The following is a 15888-nucleotide window of genomic DNA, read 5'->3' on the forward strand; positions in this document are numbered from 1 at the left end:
AAATTTAAGAAATTCTAAAAAGAGCATATGCTCCCATTCAAACTATAGACCTATCCCACACTATATACCCACAATATTTAAAGCAGTGGATTTTTACATGCCTAAACCTGCTCTGATCGACTAGATATCACAAACCCAGTCCTTTCAAGTCTCTTGTGTGGTGAAACACAAATTTGTTTGTACATCTTGCTTCTATACAGTAAATGTACAGTATACAAAATAAATGACATGAGCAGGGCACTACATTCTTGGTTCTTGGGGCAAATCTGGAAATGTAAGGGAGACCTTACATATATATATATTTTTTTTGTAATTGCATTAAGAAGATGTCATCATTAACTTTAGGGCATGGGCTGAATGTTTGGTCAATGTTAAGGTCATACTTTGCTTTATCACCATTTCAACAGATGGTTTATGGTAATGTTTTTTAAGGAATTATTTCTTAACATTAAGTAGATAAAGTTGAAAATAAAACTCCTACACCTCCATAGAAACCGAGACAAAACGCACTAATACTCACTAATGGGTTTTGAAAAATCCAGGCTGTTCACATGTTTTGGTCCCTTAAAATCATGTGATCAGCTGGTTTGTGAATCTTTCTCACTGCTCTCCAGCTCGTCCTTACTTTCTAATACAGGTGTGAATTTGTCTTCAGATACATTAAACACACACACAAACAATTAAACATATCACAAGTGTCTAGTGTTGTCTTGTAGGAAAATATAGAGTAATTGATCATACAGTGACTCCGAAGAAATATTTGGATACTAAAGCCACACTTGAAAATGCCGGGTGTCATTGCATTACAGTATATAGAAAAATGTCAAGCACTCTTTTCAAGAAAAACATTTCACAAAATAAATTTGCTCTCTGATTTGAAAGGATAATGCAACTTTCGATTAATTTCATAACAAAACTGATTGAATAAATGGAGTAATCTTAAAATATTTTAAGTTTCATGAATAATTGTTTTTAATTAGTTCAATTATTTGTATTTATTTATTTATTTATTTTTGAATTATCAGTTATATAGTTAACTATCATCTCTACTGTACTAAATATAAATGCAATGTAAATATTCTGTATTAGTGATGATTGAGAGTTTGTTTTGATGATGCTATAAAAAAATATATATTTTAAGTTTCATGAATTACATTTTTTTTTTTTAATTACTCAATTCAATTTGATAGGATTTTGTTATAATGCTGAAATGTCTAAATCTTAAAATAGGCTAAAATATTTTATTTTTTTGAGTGAATAGATATAGTGTTGAAATCAATCCGGTCTCATGATAAATTGTAATAGAATCGTTCAAAAATGTCCAACTTTTACTCCCATTTAAAAAAATTAAGAACGATGCAATTGCAATTTTTCCTAAGTTTAACCCTAAACATAACCTAACATATTATAATAGGAAAACAACTTTTGTGTACACACAAAAGAAAAGATTTGGAATATTTGGAATGAGACGAGTGAAGCATATTACAGGTTATTAACATACTGTACATCAATCAATTGTATTGCATTAATAAACCAAATTTATGCACAGCATCAAATTCCATCTGAAAATGATTTTTAGCTTTTCTGAAACATTCCAAATGTTTTGTGAAAAAGGTGCTTTCTTTGCTTCTTTCTTCTGTCATTGTCACAATTTTTTTAAACAATGTTTCAACACTGTTGTCGCTGTCCTGTAAAATGTGGTACCTCTTTCCACACATATTGACACAGTCATTCATTATTTGATCATTATGCTCGACTTCATGCACAAATAAGACCATGCAATACTGTAAGACCGCCTTCCCAAACACTTCACTGAGGGCTAGTAAAAGATACAGCTCTTCACCTGTGCCATTTACACCTCCAAGCACCAGCAGAAAGGCATGAGGCCCAGGAAAGACCAGAGATTCATAGGCCTCCAGGTCATTTTTAATAGATTTGACTGCACTGTTGAAAAACATATATGATTTCATGTGTTGCAGCCAATAGGACGGAGTTTTTAACACTGAGACCTGTCGGCCATACACATGAGTCTTCATAGGTTCCCATGTGCCAGGTTTAGAGGTGTCTTCTCTCTGTCTGATCCTGAGAATGGTGTCACATGCTTGATTCATAAGAACCTCATCACCTCCGAGGATCATTAATCTCAGCTTTAAATCAGGGTCTCTGGATCGTCTATCTTCATTTGTGAATGTACCATCTGTTGAAATGGTGATAAAGCAAAGTATGACCTTAACATTGACCAAACATTCAGCCCATGCCCTAAAGTTAATGATGACATCTTCTTAATGCAATTACAAAAAAATATATATATATGTTTTTCCCTGTTGGGAAAGTATGGAAGCCCTGAACCACAAGGCAAAAAAAAAAAATTCAGAAAGAGAAAAAAAACATTTTGGTGAGAGAAAGAAATTAATTTAGAGATTAAAAAAGAATTCAGAGAGACAACGCAAAATTCAGTTTTGTAGGACATAGGCTCAGGATGGCACTAAGACACCTTGTGGTTCAGGGCTTCCGTAGGAATGTTGGCCAATATTAGGCAAGTTAATAGACATCTAAGCGTTATGTAGAGACAACAATGAGAAAACAAAAATAACTAGATCGGTAAAGTTTTGCCAAGCAAACGCTGATGTTCGCTCGACAAAGCCTGCATAGCCTAAAAGTTTAAAAAAAAATTAAAAGCTTGGGGTTTGAAGGTACAGTCCTTACAATAAGACAGACAGACAAAGAGAGAGAGCAACTTAAAGCAGATCAAAGGCCTGGAGTTGGTTTGTTTACATTTGAATTTTTGACAATTGGAGTTTGAATTAACGAGCATTCCGTTGGTCTGTTTGAACATTCCGTTAAAGTAAGTCTTTGAAATGTTTCTGATTTTGATTGTCCATTGTGCAAAAACTAGTGCTGTCAGTCGATTAAAAGTTTAATCACAATTAATCGCATGATTTTTCATACTTAATCATGATTAATAGCAGATTTTGAAAGTGCTGTAATTTGACTCTAAATATACTGTAATTTTTACCTGTCAAAATGCATTTATTTCCATCTTAGGAAAGAAAACAAAAAAAATATGTAGCAATATAATGCTTGATTAACATTTTCCAAACAAAGCGTTCCACAGTATAAAGATAGAAATGCACTAAAATAGCATTTTTTGGGGGGGAGGGATTTTTCCCCTTTTTCTCCCAATTTGGAATGCCCAAATTGGGAGAACAAATCCCAGTTGCCTCCACATCTGAGACAGTCAACCCGCACATCTTATCACATGGCTTGTTGAGTGCGTTGCCATGGAGACATAGCGCGTGTGGAGGCTTCACACAATCCACCGCAGCAACCACGCTCAATTCGCCATGTGCCCCACCGAGAACAAACCACATTATAGCGACCACGAGGAGGTTACCCCATGTGACTCTACCCTCCCTAGCAACTGGGCCAATTTGGTTGCTTAGGAGACCTGGCTGGAGTCACTCAGCATGCCCTGGGATTCGAACTAGCGAACTAGCGAACTCCAGGGGTGGTAGCCAGCGTATTTTACCACTGAGCTACCCAGGCCCCCGCACTAAAATAGTGGGAGTTTGAGTAATTGAAAGAACTAGTCTCCACATAGGTTGCATATTCATTGCAATAGGTGTTAAATCCCTTAAACTCTCATCCTCCACAATATTAATCTGCAGGTAGACTGTGGCTATCCGCTTTCCTACAGCAATCGTGAAGCTGCGTTCATGATCCGCGTCAGGGCACCAGCACCACTTTGAACTCCACATGAAAAGCGCTTGCAGACAAAAACATCTCATTTTGCGTTTTGGTGATAGTTAAGATTTGGTGTGCTTCTCTGGTAATTAAAATGTGCCTTACATAAGCTGAAAAATATTTGATTCCTGTCACAAGTCCCATCTGGGCTTGTTTTGTACAACAAATAGTGTCAAGAGCTCTTTTCTCCATCAATTGATCGCTGACACAGGTGTTGTGTGTGTTTGTAGTGTGTGCACATTTTAACAGCTCTAGTAAAAACTGTATGTCTGATCAGTTAGAAAAGACAAAGCACACAATTCCAGAACGGTCTGAAGATCTGAGCCAAGTTTGGTGGATGTTGCTTTAAAGCCCTAGGAGGAGTTAGTGTTAGAAATTTTGGTCTTGGATTAGAGATTTTGAAAAAAAACCTAAACACAAATTGTAGAATAACTGTGTTTGTTTTGTCAAGCCAACATTATAATAATAAGAGGTTGAAATAGAATATCAGTATATTGGCTTTGTCAAGTCAACATAAAGAGAAAAATAAGATTCAAGTACCGTAAATGTGCCACAACTAGCATTTCTTCATATTTCAAGCACACGCAGTTACACCATCTATGAATGTGCAAACACATGAAAATCTCCAAAGCACATGGTGCTTAAAATCTTCTGGGCTTTAAATAGATCAACATCAAGCTAGATATGAGAGAACATTGTATATCCTATTTTAAATACCCTACTTATTTTATCCAGCTTAGCAGCAAACCATCTATCTTGTGCTGCTGGTATATTTTTTGCATGGTCAGCAACACAGAACAGGAACCAAAAAAAGTTCATTTCAAGTTCACTTGCATTGCTTATCTTTGTGACAGGAAAATTAGATAGGCTATCTATATATGTAACATTAGGGATTTCTACGTGCCAGAAGATTCCCTGATCAATTACACATTGACTTATCACAGACCTCTATAGCACAGAATACCATAGAATCACCATAGAATTAATGCAAAGAACTAGATCTTGTAGTCTGAACGAAAAGAAGAATATAAATGAGATATCAAGGAAAGCAGCTGCATTTGAAGATGGTATGAGTGTAATGCATGAAAATCAAACTACAGTTTGCTACCATTAAATAAAAGGCATGTCTTATCTGTAATTCTGTGTAAAGTCTTCTGTTATTGACCAACAAAAGCACACTAACAGTTCTTGGGCTTTAAGCTCAACACAAGAAAAAAGTTAAAAGTTGAGTTACTGACCCATGCTTCTCCGTGCCATGCTGTGAACAAAATCTAAACAAAATTCAACTTAAAAAAAAAGATAAAAGATTCCTTAAAAAAACTCAAGCATTTTGCGCCTGGAACTTCCCCAAACGCCTTCTTAAGAGAAAGAGAAAGAATGCTGTTCCTGTGTGATGTCAAACTGGTCTGGCCTCTATTCATTTAATATTTTCTTTGCTTTGCATCTTTAGTCATTTACTTTGGACCCCATTTATACGTCCAAAAAATAAAAAAAGCAGCAAGTAATATTAATACTACATACTTTATTGATGTGCATTAGATAAACTTTGATTTGACTTAAAAATGTCTTTTATACATTTGAATAAACATTTGATATCTTTATTTTTGGGTACAGTTTAGGAAACATTCAATGGTTGTAGCTCCAACATGATGTAATTATGCTAAACAGTTTTGCAGTTAGGCTATATAAAAAATGTAACACCAAAAAAAGTGGAATATGTTCAGTTTAGCTTATGGCTCAATACTGAATTATTTTAAATATGCAAGTGATATATTGATGACCCCTGTGTTCACCAGCAGTCAGATGTATAAACTCCTGAGACACAGAAGTGTTCACCTGTTCAGTAGTTCAGTTCTGAAGAGGTAACCTAAATGAGAAAGAAATTGTTACTTCAGTTTTTTAGTTTACATTTATAGTATTACAGGGATGCAAAATACTCACCTTCAGCTAAAGTTGCCTTAATTAAAGCTAATTTGGCCAAATTGTTTGGTAAAAATGTCTACATTTCCCTTATTAAAATCACTTTAACCTTAAACACTTTAAAAGCTTTAAATATAACAAACAAACAAATGAACTAAAAATATATATCTAGAACATCTGTTATGACTTTCTTGTCTTTTTTTTTTACCCCTCATGATTTTGCATCACTGGTATTAAGTTTAAGACACTTCATAGAATGAAATAGAAGACATTACGTTTTATATATTCAAATTCGAGTTTCTATAACCAGAAAGGAACAGAGCTGCAATTTTATCAAACTAAAATCATGTTAACACTCATATTGTTTACATCTTGTGACTATACTTTTAAAACAGTGAGTATTTTAACGTTTAAGGATTGGCCCCATTGAGTTCAATTGTAAGAGTCTCACTGGAACACAGATTTGTGCTTTTTTTAAAGAAAAGGAAGAACGAGTCTAAATTAATTTTGTGGTAATCAACATTATGCCACAAATGATATCGATTGAGCTTAACTTGTATTGAAGTTCAAGTTTATCCTCGATTACTTAAACTCAAAAGTTAAAAATACTGTTGATGGCATTGCTCCTGTAAACATCAGGAATATTTCTGGCAGGCGTAGAGCACAACAGCAGTACAAAACATGAAAAGAAAATGCAGGAAAGCAGAACAAATATGGCGGAAAACAAAACTTGAGGTCCATTATAACATCTATAAAGACAGCCTTCATGCTTTGAATATCAAACTAGGTACAGCTAGGCAGACTATCTTCTCAAATATTATAAACAGCATATCAACAACACCCGCACACTTTTTGCTACTGTAGAGAGACTAACTAACCACCCAACACAGGTTCTCTGTGAAATGCTCTCTGAAAGCAAATGCAACAAGTTTGCATCTTTTTTCATTAAGAAGATCAGTGATGCAATTGATGGCAAATCCCTGGAAGAAATAGTATAGCATCTTAAAATGTCGACCTGCTGTCTTTCCAAAAATGTGCTTAACTGTTTAGAAAAAGATCTGTTAGAAATATTAAATGTCTCACTCCTTTCAGACAAGTTTCTGAAGTCCCTGAAAACTGCAGTTGTCAAGCCCCTTCTTAAAAAAAAAAAAAAATAGCAATCTGGATAACTCTGTATTAAACAATTACAGACCAATCTCAAATCTTCCTTTCATTGGCAAGATCACTGAAAAGGTTGTTACAATTAGCTGAACAAATTCTTAAACTCGAATGGCTACTTAGACAATTTCCAGTCTGTTTTCCAACCGCATCACAGCACAGAGACGGCGCTCATAAAGACACTTAATGATATTTGGCTAAATACTGATTCAGGCAAAATATCAGTGCTGGTTTCATTAGATCACAGTGCTGCTTTTGACATTGTTGACCACAACATTCTCCTAGACAGATTGGAAAACTGTGTAGGGCTCTCTGGGACGGTCCTCAGCTGGTTCAGGTCATATCTAGAAGGGAGGGGTTACTATGTGAACATAGGCAACTATGAATCTGAGTGGACATCCATGACGTGTGAAGTCCCACAAGGCTCAATTCTTGAACCACTTCTGTTCAACCTGTATATGCTCCGACTAGGCCAAATTATGAAAAAGAACCAAATTGCATACCATAGCTATGCAGACGACACCCAGATCTATCTAGCCCTATCGCCAAATGACTACAGCCCTATAGACTCTCTGTGCCAGTGCATTGAGGAAATTAACAGTTGGATATGCCAAAACTTCCTTCAGTTAAACAACGACAACACAGAGGTCATTGTATTTGGCAACAAAGGCGAAATTCACAAGGTGAACACATACCTTGACTCCAGGGGTCTTAAGACAAAAAAGTTAGGAATCTTGGTGTCATTTTGGAGTCAGACCTTAGTTTCAGTAGTCACATCAAAGCAATAACAAAATCAGCCTATTACCATCTAAAAAATATAGTGAGAATTAGATGCCAGTCAACTTGTTCATGAACTTGTTCATGCAATCATCACCAGTAGGGTGGACTACTGCAATGGACTCCTAACTGGCCTTCTCAAAAAGACCATTAGACACCTGCAGCTCATTCAGAATGCTGCCAGGATTCTCACCTGAACCAAAAGATCTCAGCATTTTACTCCAGTCCTCAGGTCTTTACACTGGCTTCCAGTTACATTTAGAATTGATTTTAAAGTACTATTACTTGTTTATAAATCGCTCAGTAGCCTAGGACCTAAATACATTCAGATACTGTATGCTTGTTGAATATAAAGCTAACAGACCTCTCAGAGCATTAGGATCAAGTCAGTTAGAAATACCAAGGGTTCACTCAAAATAAGGTGAGACAGCGTTTAGCTATTATGCCACAAGCAGCTGGAACCAGCTTCCAGAAGAGGTCAGATGTGCTCCAAAATCAGCCACATTCAAATCCAGACTGAAAACACATATGTTCAGTACTGTGCTGCACTCACTGATTGCACTGCATCATTATTTCTGTATTCTTTTTCTTTTTTATTCATTTTAATAATTTTTTTATTTATCTTATTACTTTTTATTCTTATTTCTTGTTGTTAAATTAGTTTAAATATTTTTTTGTATCTTATATATATATATATATATATATATATATAGTTACCTGTTGAAGCCAAATCTACGCCCTTGCAATAGACCAAGATTGGAAATCCTCAAACTCACCTCTGTGCGTTCAGAGAGCATGTAGAGGTCTGTGCTCATTTCCAGACACTAATGGAGATGAACAGACAGATTATTTTATGTGCTGTATCACATTCAAATTAAAGCATTTAAATGTTATATTGATTAATATAAAACATAGCTTAATGACTACACAAAACCAATATATACAGTATGCTCAAAAATAATTTTAAGATTTTAAGCATTTCATTTTCATGACAAAAATTCCATAAAATGTAATTTTATTTAATATATATATATATATATATACATTTTATATTGTTGAAAATTACACAATTCAATTTTGTTATGAAATTAAAATGAGTAAATCTTAAAAATAGGCTCAAATATTTTTTAGTGTACCCAATTGGGAAATATCACAGTATAGTGGAAACAGGGTCTGTGTAACACTTTACAATTAATTTTTCAGACCATACTAATCCAATTGCAAAAATAGAAAATTGGTTTGAAATGTTAATTTTTCATTTTTTTACAGTTACTTCAAAAATGGATAACTGATCTTTTCGGTCCGTGTACGTTTTGACCATTTAAATTCCAATTTGGAAAGGAATAACGAGAAAGGAAAAGACGGCTTGTTTTCTCGTTTAGTTTAACAAATGGAAACTGAGAATTCGGCTCGATTTCTCCTTTTTTGTATACTGTTCAAAAATTGGTTATAAATAATAAATATATATAAAAATAATACGGCAAACTCCGTGTCAGCATATAGTCTGGGCTGGCGATCTCTCATACGTCGTACATTAGAGGCAACGCTTCGTAAATTGCAACAGCGCTTATTATGTGCCCAGCAACACATTTCTGCTTCAAATGACATGTGTAGCTAACAGTGAGTGGTGGTTCATGACATTCATTTATTAAAGTGTAAACACATTGGCAGAGCCGTACTGACTCTTATTCTGCCTGACAGAATTAAAGCCATATACAAGACGGGGCAGTTTGACCAATCAGATGAAAGAGGTGTTTCAGTGCCGCCCACATGTGCAAATAAAATATGCAAGCCATAAACCAATTTTAAGCAATATACAAAATAGGAGAAATCGAGCTGAATTCTCGTTTTCAGTTTGTTAATCTAAACTAAAAAAAAACGAGTCTTTTCCTTTCTCGTTATTCCTTTCCAAATGGTCAAAATGTACATGGATGCTTTTCTCTGTTTTTCTTCAACTTAACTTTTTCTAAATTGTAACTTAAGAAATAAGTTTTGGAATAATTGATTCATCACCAATTTTCAATTTTCCCATTTTTTGTGTCTTACGATTTGCACTGTGGGCTGTACCATTAGCACGGGGGTGTGGGTTCGGGAACAGACTGCTTATTACAGCATATACGTTGTAGAGTTTAAAAGTTTATTAATAATAATAATAATAATAATAATTTATTATGTATTAAGGTCTTTATACGGAGCATATACTTGCAATTTATCAGGTCCATTTCATCTTGTATGAGATTCACTGGAAGAAAACTGCCTCAAGGTAATTTCTGAAAATTATTCAAAAGTAAATTCCTTGTAAAGGCATTAATACCTTAGAATAGATCCATGCCAATACATTTATGTAGCCTAATTTTTTGGAATGATAGCGCAAAATACGGGGCTCTTTGCGGTAACACAATAGCAGTTAGCTGGACTGACCAACAGTTACGTGGCAGTTTTCTGCCAATTCGGTCATTTGACTGCTCTAATGGCAAGTAAATTCCATTAAAAGGCATTCATGTAGCCTATAGATCTATAAGAATAGAATAATGTAATTCCTTGGAATGAGAGTAAACAAGGAGGGCAACATTCGGAGCTGTTCAACAATAGTAGCTGGCACTCAGCCAGACACCAATGAGCATAAGTTTCCTTCCAGTTAGAAATGAATATCATGCAAGGATAAATGGACCTGATAAATTGCATGTAAACTCTGTACAGCCTTAAAGCATAAGAAAAGATGAATAACCCTAAATTTAAAAGGAAATGAAAAGTAATTAAAAAATATGTCACCATTGTTTATTGCTAGTATCCTCTGTAAATTACCTTTGAGAAAAAAGTGATACAATCAGTGCCAGCTTCTGCCTGCCAGTGAGAGATCAACTCCCATCATCCACTGCGTGGTGCGAACAATGCAAAGCAGAACACTTTATGCTTGCGTGACCCACTTAAAGTGTAGAGAGGTGCTTGGTGCCAAGTTAGCACTCAATGGGTTGCGCGAATGTTTTGTCCACTCGCTTGCTATTGCCTGCGTGCCAACCCCTCCACGTGGCAAGGGTGGCACGTGTGCCTTCAGTTGTCAACCCATGGGCAAGCCTTTTAAACTACTACTTAACATACATACTGTACAGTACGTTCCCTAACCCACAACCCCGTGCTAATGGTACAGCCCACAGCGCAAATTGCAAGACAAAAAAAAAAATTTGAAAAATCGAAAATTGATGATAAGTCAATTATTCAAAAAATCATTTCTGATGTCACATTTTAGAAAAAGTGAAAATGAAGAAAAGGAGAGAAAAGGTCAATTATCCATTCTTGAAATAAAAAAACATTTCAAACCGTTTTCTATTTTTGCATTTGGATTGATATGGTCTGAAAAATGAATTGTAAAGCAATACACGGACCAAACAGACACTTTTTAGTTTTTTGCTTGTTTTGAGAAATGAGAGAATTTTCTGCTTAAATTGTTGCGCTTGATTAGTTTTGGGGAACTATCCGTGACCAGTTCATTCACTTTTGAAGCACCTTGACGTTAGAACTATACAGTAATATCCAAAAATCTTAATGACTAACTTCATGGTTATCTGTAAATGAGAGAAAATTTAGTTAACGATAGAATTCTTACTAACGGGTTTATCTAATTGCATGCTGTCCCGTCTCACAGGTTTAGAGTCGTCGAACTGTTGTGATCCACTAGCTTGTAAGTCTTCCTCAGTTTCTCCCTCTCTTTCATCTTTGTGTTCAGATGCTATAAATAAAAATATGAAGCAAAGGAAATATAAAGCAATGAAAACATATCACATTTGTTTCTTTGGGGGTTTGATTACAGTGTAAGTACAAAACTAGATGGTAAAAATCCTTACATCCAGGGAGAACAAGATACATGCTGCTGTGATGCTCATGTTGTGATTGGGCATCTCTCTGGGTCAGCGCTCTCTCTCTGGCCTCCAATTCCATCTCTCTTTCTCTCTCATGCAATTGCTCCTCTTTGGCTTGTAGTTGCTCTTCTTTCTGTGCTAGCTTACTTTCTGACTGTATTTTTGCATGAGGAACAGTTTCTTGCACGTCCCTCAGATCCGTCTCAACCTTCTCCATCCTGGCTTTGAGTTGGTCCACTTCTCTTTGAAGCTTGTCATTGTTCAATTGAGTCTCCTTTAATTGACTCTCTCTCTCTAGGAAAAGATTCTGCTCGTTTGTAAGCTGGAGAGCATTCAACTCCTCCCGTAGGTGATTCTCCTTGAGATTTAATTCCTCCAATTCTTTGTGATGAGCTTCTTTCAGTTCTCTCATTTTCTCTGAATACTCAGTACGGAAATAATTTTCAACTTTTACAAAGTAGTCAGGATGATTTGTGAAAAAAGGTATTTTCCCATCTGTCCTCTTCATGGCTTTTTGGAATAATTCATCATTTGTATAATTTGAAGACTGGTCAGTTTTCTTTAAAATGTAGTACCCATTTGTACACTTTCTGACACAACGGTTCCTTGCTATATCACTCTCCTTATATTCATGTATAAATAACACCATACAATAGTCTAAAGCTTTCTTACCAAACACCTCACTGAGAGCTCGTAAAATATAATGCTCTTTACCAGAGTTACGGACATCTCCAAGCACCAGCAGAAAGACATGTGGCCCTGGAAAGACCAGTGAGTAACAGAACTTCATATCAGTTTTCATATCTTTGACTCTCTTGCTGAAAGGGAGGTATGATTGCAAGTGTTCTAACCAAAAGGATGGAGTTTTTAAAACAGACACATGCCATCCACAAACATTACCCTCCCTAACCTCACACGTCCCAGTTTTCCTGGTATCTCCTCTCTGTGTGACCCCAAGGATAGTGTCAATGGCTTCCTTCATCAAAACCTCATTACTTCCAAGCATCATAAATCGAATCTGTTTAATGGAGTCTTCTGATTGTCTTGCCTCATCTGTAAATATTCCACCTGTTCAAAAAAAGAGCATAAACCAAGTCAGATAACAGATGCACAAAAGCAAACGATTACTACATTTAACCTCATGCGACCCCGCGTCTACATGCGTGGACATTGTATTTTGGCTTCGCTATATGCAGTACATAATTTAAACTAATTTAAACTGACTGATCTCAGTTCAGGAGACTCTGTGCTGTCAGTAAAAGTTTACCTTTCGACGGACAGAGTCATGTAACCAAACAACATGGTTTCGATCACAGAGGAGTTTATCTTTGGGAGAAACGCCAACAAAAGTACATCTGGTAAGAAACCTCATTACGTTTTTATAACGAAACATGTTTGAGTCAAAAGATTAGAGTGTCTATTTTCATCCGATATGCCATTTTTAAAATTTGAGCGATTTATCGCGAAACGGCACGCTGATAAACACAATGACCACGTGCGTGGACTACAGGCATATTTTCCTTAAAATATTCACTGTGCATTATCATGTTGAGAATCAGCTGGAAGATTTTGCTTTCAGAAGGTTTATATGGAGTTAGGATGAAAATAAGGTCTATTTTGAACTGTTCTGAGACCAGTACAGACAGACAGCACACTGGTGGTTAAGTCATTCACTAAATAGGGAGCAAGGGAGCATCCTTTAGCTCTCTAAGCAGCTAAGTGCATTCACTCCTAAAATCTGATCAAAAGTTCAGTTTCAGGCTGCAGATGAGGTTTGGATCACTCAACATGTTTGACAGACATGAGACAATGATAATCAGTACATAGATTCAGAATTTATAATGTATCATTTTATTTTAACATGATTGACAATGATTGGATGATGCTGGACATTACTTTGAATCTGAATTAATTATGCTCATTTCTGATATAATGTCTGTAACATCTCAAAAACATGAATAACCAACACTCCTGGAAACATCATAAACAATTTGATTAAAAAAAAAAAATCTGGCTTTCTATTGGTATTATTTTAAATTTCATAACTTAGTCCCACTGTCCACATGTGTGGATATACATTTTCATGAAAACTATTTGGTCTATATATATATGTATATATATTGCATGTTTCTTAGGGGCATTAACTTTTGTTTAACGGTCAGTTTTTTAATGCATGTACTGTATATGGGACTGTGATTGGTCATCATTTTTTATAGTTTTCCTGCAGTCTGAAAAATGACTTTTAAAACATGCAAATAGTCCATGAAGTCTTTCAAATAATTTAAGCTTACAAAAGATGCATGCATAATAATTATAAATGAATGAGTAAAATGCTGTTTAAAACAGTTTTAGGAGGAGTATAGCATCTCACGCTACAGGACATGTCAACTTTCCAAAAGTATTTCAAAATAGTATGCCAATTTACACCTTTTTACTTTAAAAAATATCAGGTGTGAATTGATACTTGATGGCTTATTTAATTGCTTCACTTACTTTGGACCTCCATAGATATATTCAGAGTTAAAAGACTAAACAATCCAAACAAAACATAATGCTCTTTAAAAAGACACATTGTACATAGTCCTTAGACATAAATTACACAAACCTTTCAAAATTGCAAAGAAAGATATAAACTAATTAGCAAAAGAAAAAAGCCCTAAAAAATCATTTGTCAAATTTAAAAATATACATATTAAGTTAATAAGAGATTGTTACCTTCTCTCCGGGGTCTCAGCGCCATGTTGTACGATGTGAAAGATTAACAAGCTTGATTAAGATATCACAAAGGTAAATTTAAGCAACTTAAACTGAAAAAGTTTCAAACTTAATATACTCCTTTAAAAGAGTTCCCTCCAGCATTACTTCAGAAAGACAAGTAAATTAAATCAAACCATGCTCACATGGCAGGCAAAAGTAGCATAAGAAACTGTGCTGTTATAGGCAGGATGTGGGGAGAATGAGGTACAGACACCAAAAACAAAAGATGCAGGAAACGTCATACTGTACATCATTTTGTTAATGTGACATGCACAATATATTATAAACATATTACTGAGGCCCACTTGTGACCCTCCAGCCTTAAGAAGGTTCAGACAAATATCTCATCAGGACATGAATTTATTCTGTATGTTTTCTCAGTATTATCACAATATTGTCTTTAGGAATGTTGTTGTCTGGGGAGAGGCTGCCATCTTTGCTCATGGGTACTCAGCTCTGGGACAGTTATCATGTGGCTGATCACTCGTCCATTTCACATTTTTAGGAACCATTTAAAATATGTCACTGGAAAAAGATGTACTATAATGGACTTGAATAATTATGAGTTTTGTCACTAGAGAAACATGCTTTTTGCCATAATTTTTTTCAGTTCCAGCATCTACCAGCAGGGGCTCACAGGGACCTCCAGTGTTGCAATGTCCGCTTATTATAAGCAACTTTGGACTTGTTTTTTGATTAAGTCGCTTATAAATGCTGACGGTTGCGGGTTGTGTTCTCTTCCGGATCTGGCAACACTGCTGCTAACCAGCCAATTCCAGACCCACTGTTTTGGACCAAGGATGGATCACTCGTGGATGCATCTCATTCCTTACTGTTGCACAGGTTTCCAGCCTCTTTTTTGATCCATTGATCCTCCTCTCTGCTCCCTACATGACACTGCATGTAGAAAAAACCCAACACTCTTCTCATTCAGTTTTCCTGACTGAAATGAAAATCCCAAGTATTTAAAAAACTAAGATCAGATGTGACGGCAACACAAGGGTTAAAATGCATCTCCAGCCACAGAAATAGGCTTCTATACAAGATGGCAATGTGTTTTACAAACTGTAAGACTTGGCACTGACTTGTGCTTAACTAAACCACACCACAAAGTATTCATCTGTAAGCTAAGGCTGATGTTTGTGTCTGAATGAATTAGATTTATTCTGTGCTAATATGTTGTCATTTTATTGTGTGTATGTTCTTATTTTCTTTATTTTTCATTTATACAAAGAAGTTACAGTATATTTCTGTGAAATATATTGGAAAACATTTGTGCATTACATTCAAGTTTTTATTTATTTTTTTTAGAAATGTTCCTTTCTTATATGAAATAATTTGTGTTTTACACTATAACTGAGATTCAGTGCATGTTTTAGAATGGGACCATGGTGACTTACATTGCAGAATAATAAAACTTGTAAGCATGAACACATGTCTGCCTGTGTTTGTAACAGTGCTAGTAGACTCCATTATATAAAATATACAATTATATATAATTGTATATTTAGATACTATATGTAATGGAGTCTACTGCATAGTAGGAATGACCCATTTCCACATGGACTATTTCAACCTAACTATGTGATATACTTTACGTTTTATTTAATTATGTGTTTACACAACAAAATAAATAATATTTTTTTTTTTTAAAGATTTATGCATTTCAATTTCA

The 15888-nt window shown here is 35.2% G+C and overlaps 1 protein-coding gene across 3 annotated transcripts; it reads right to left on the reverse strand.

The window, feature by feature from the left end:
• Positions 1 to 1572: 1572 nt before the first annotated feature.
• LOC127429258 (GTPase IMAP family member 4-like) lies at positions 1573 to 15363 on the reverse strand. Of its 3 annotated transcripts, XM_051678193.1 has the most exons (6): positions 14172 to 15363; positions 11442 to 12524; positions 11208 to 11326; positions 8376 to 8423; positions 5581 to 5611; positions 1573 to 2197 (listed from the first exon to the last, which is right to left on the reverse strand). In XM_051678193.1, exons 1-5 carry the CDS (start codon positions 14194 to 14196, stop codon positions 5585 to 5587), a joined length of 1302 nt encoding a protein of 433 aa, XP_051534153.1. In that variant the 5' UTR covers positions 14197 to 15363; the 3' UTR covers positions 1573 to 2197; positions 5581 to 5584. The 3 variants fall into 3 exon arrangements, with proteins under 3 accessions (XP_051534153.1, XP_051534152.1, XP_051534154.1); XM_051678192.1 differs by lacking the exon at positions 1573 to 2197 and having other exon boundaries at positions 5285 to 5611; XM_051678194.1 differs by lacking the exon at positions 1573 to 2197 and having other exon boundaries at positions 5285 to 5611; positions 11204 to 11326.
• Positions 15364 to 15888: the final 525 nt, after the last annotated feature.

Source organism: Myxocyprinus asiaticus, chromosome 38 (assembly GCF_019703515.2).
Source record: "Myxocyprinus asiaticus isolate MX2 ecotype Aquarium Trade chromosome 38, UBuf_Myxa_2, whole genome shotgun sequence".
Taxonomy (NCBI): Eukaryota; Metazoa; Chordata; class Actinopteri; order Cypriniformes; family Catostomidae; genus Myxocyprinus; species Myxocyprinus asiaticus.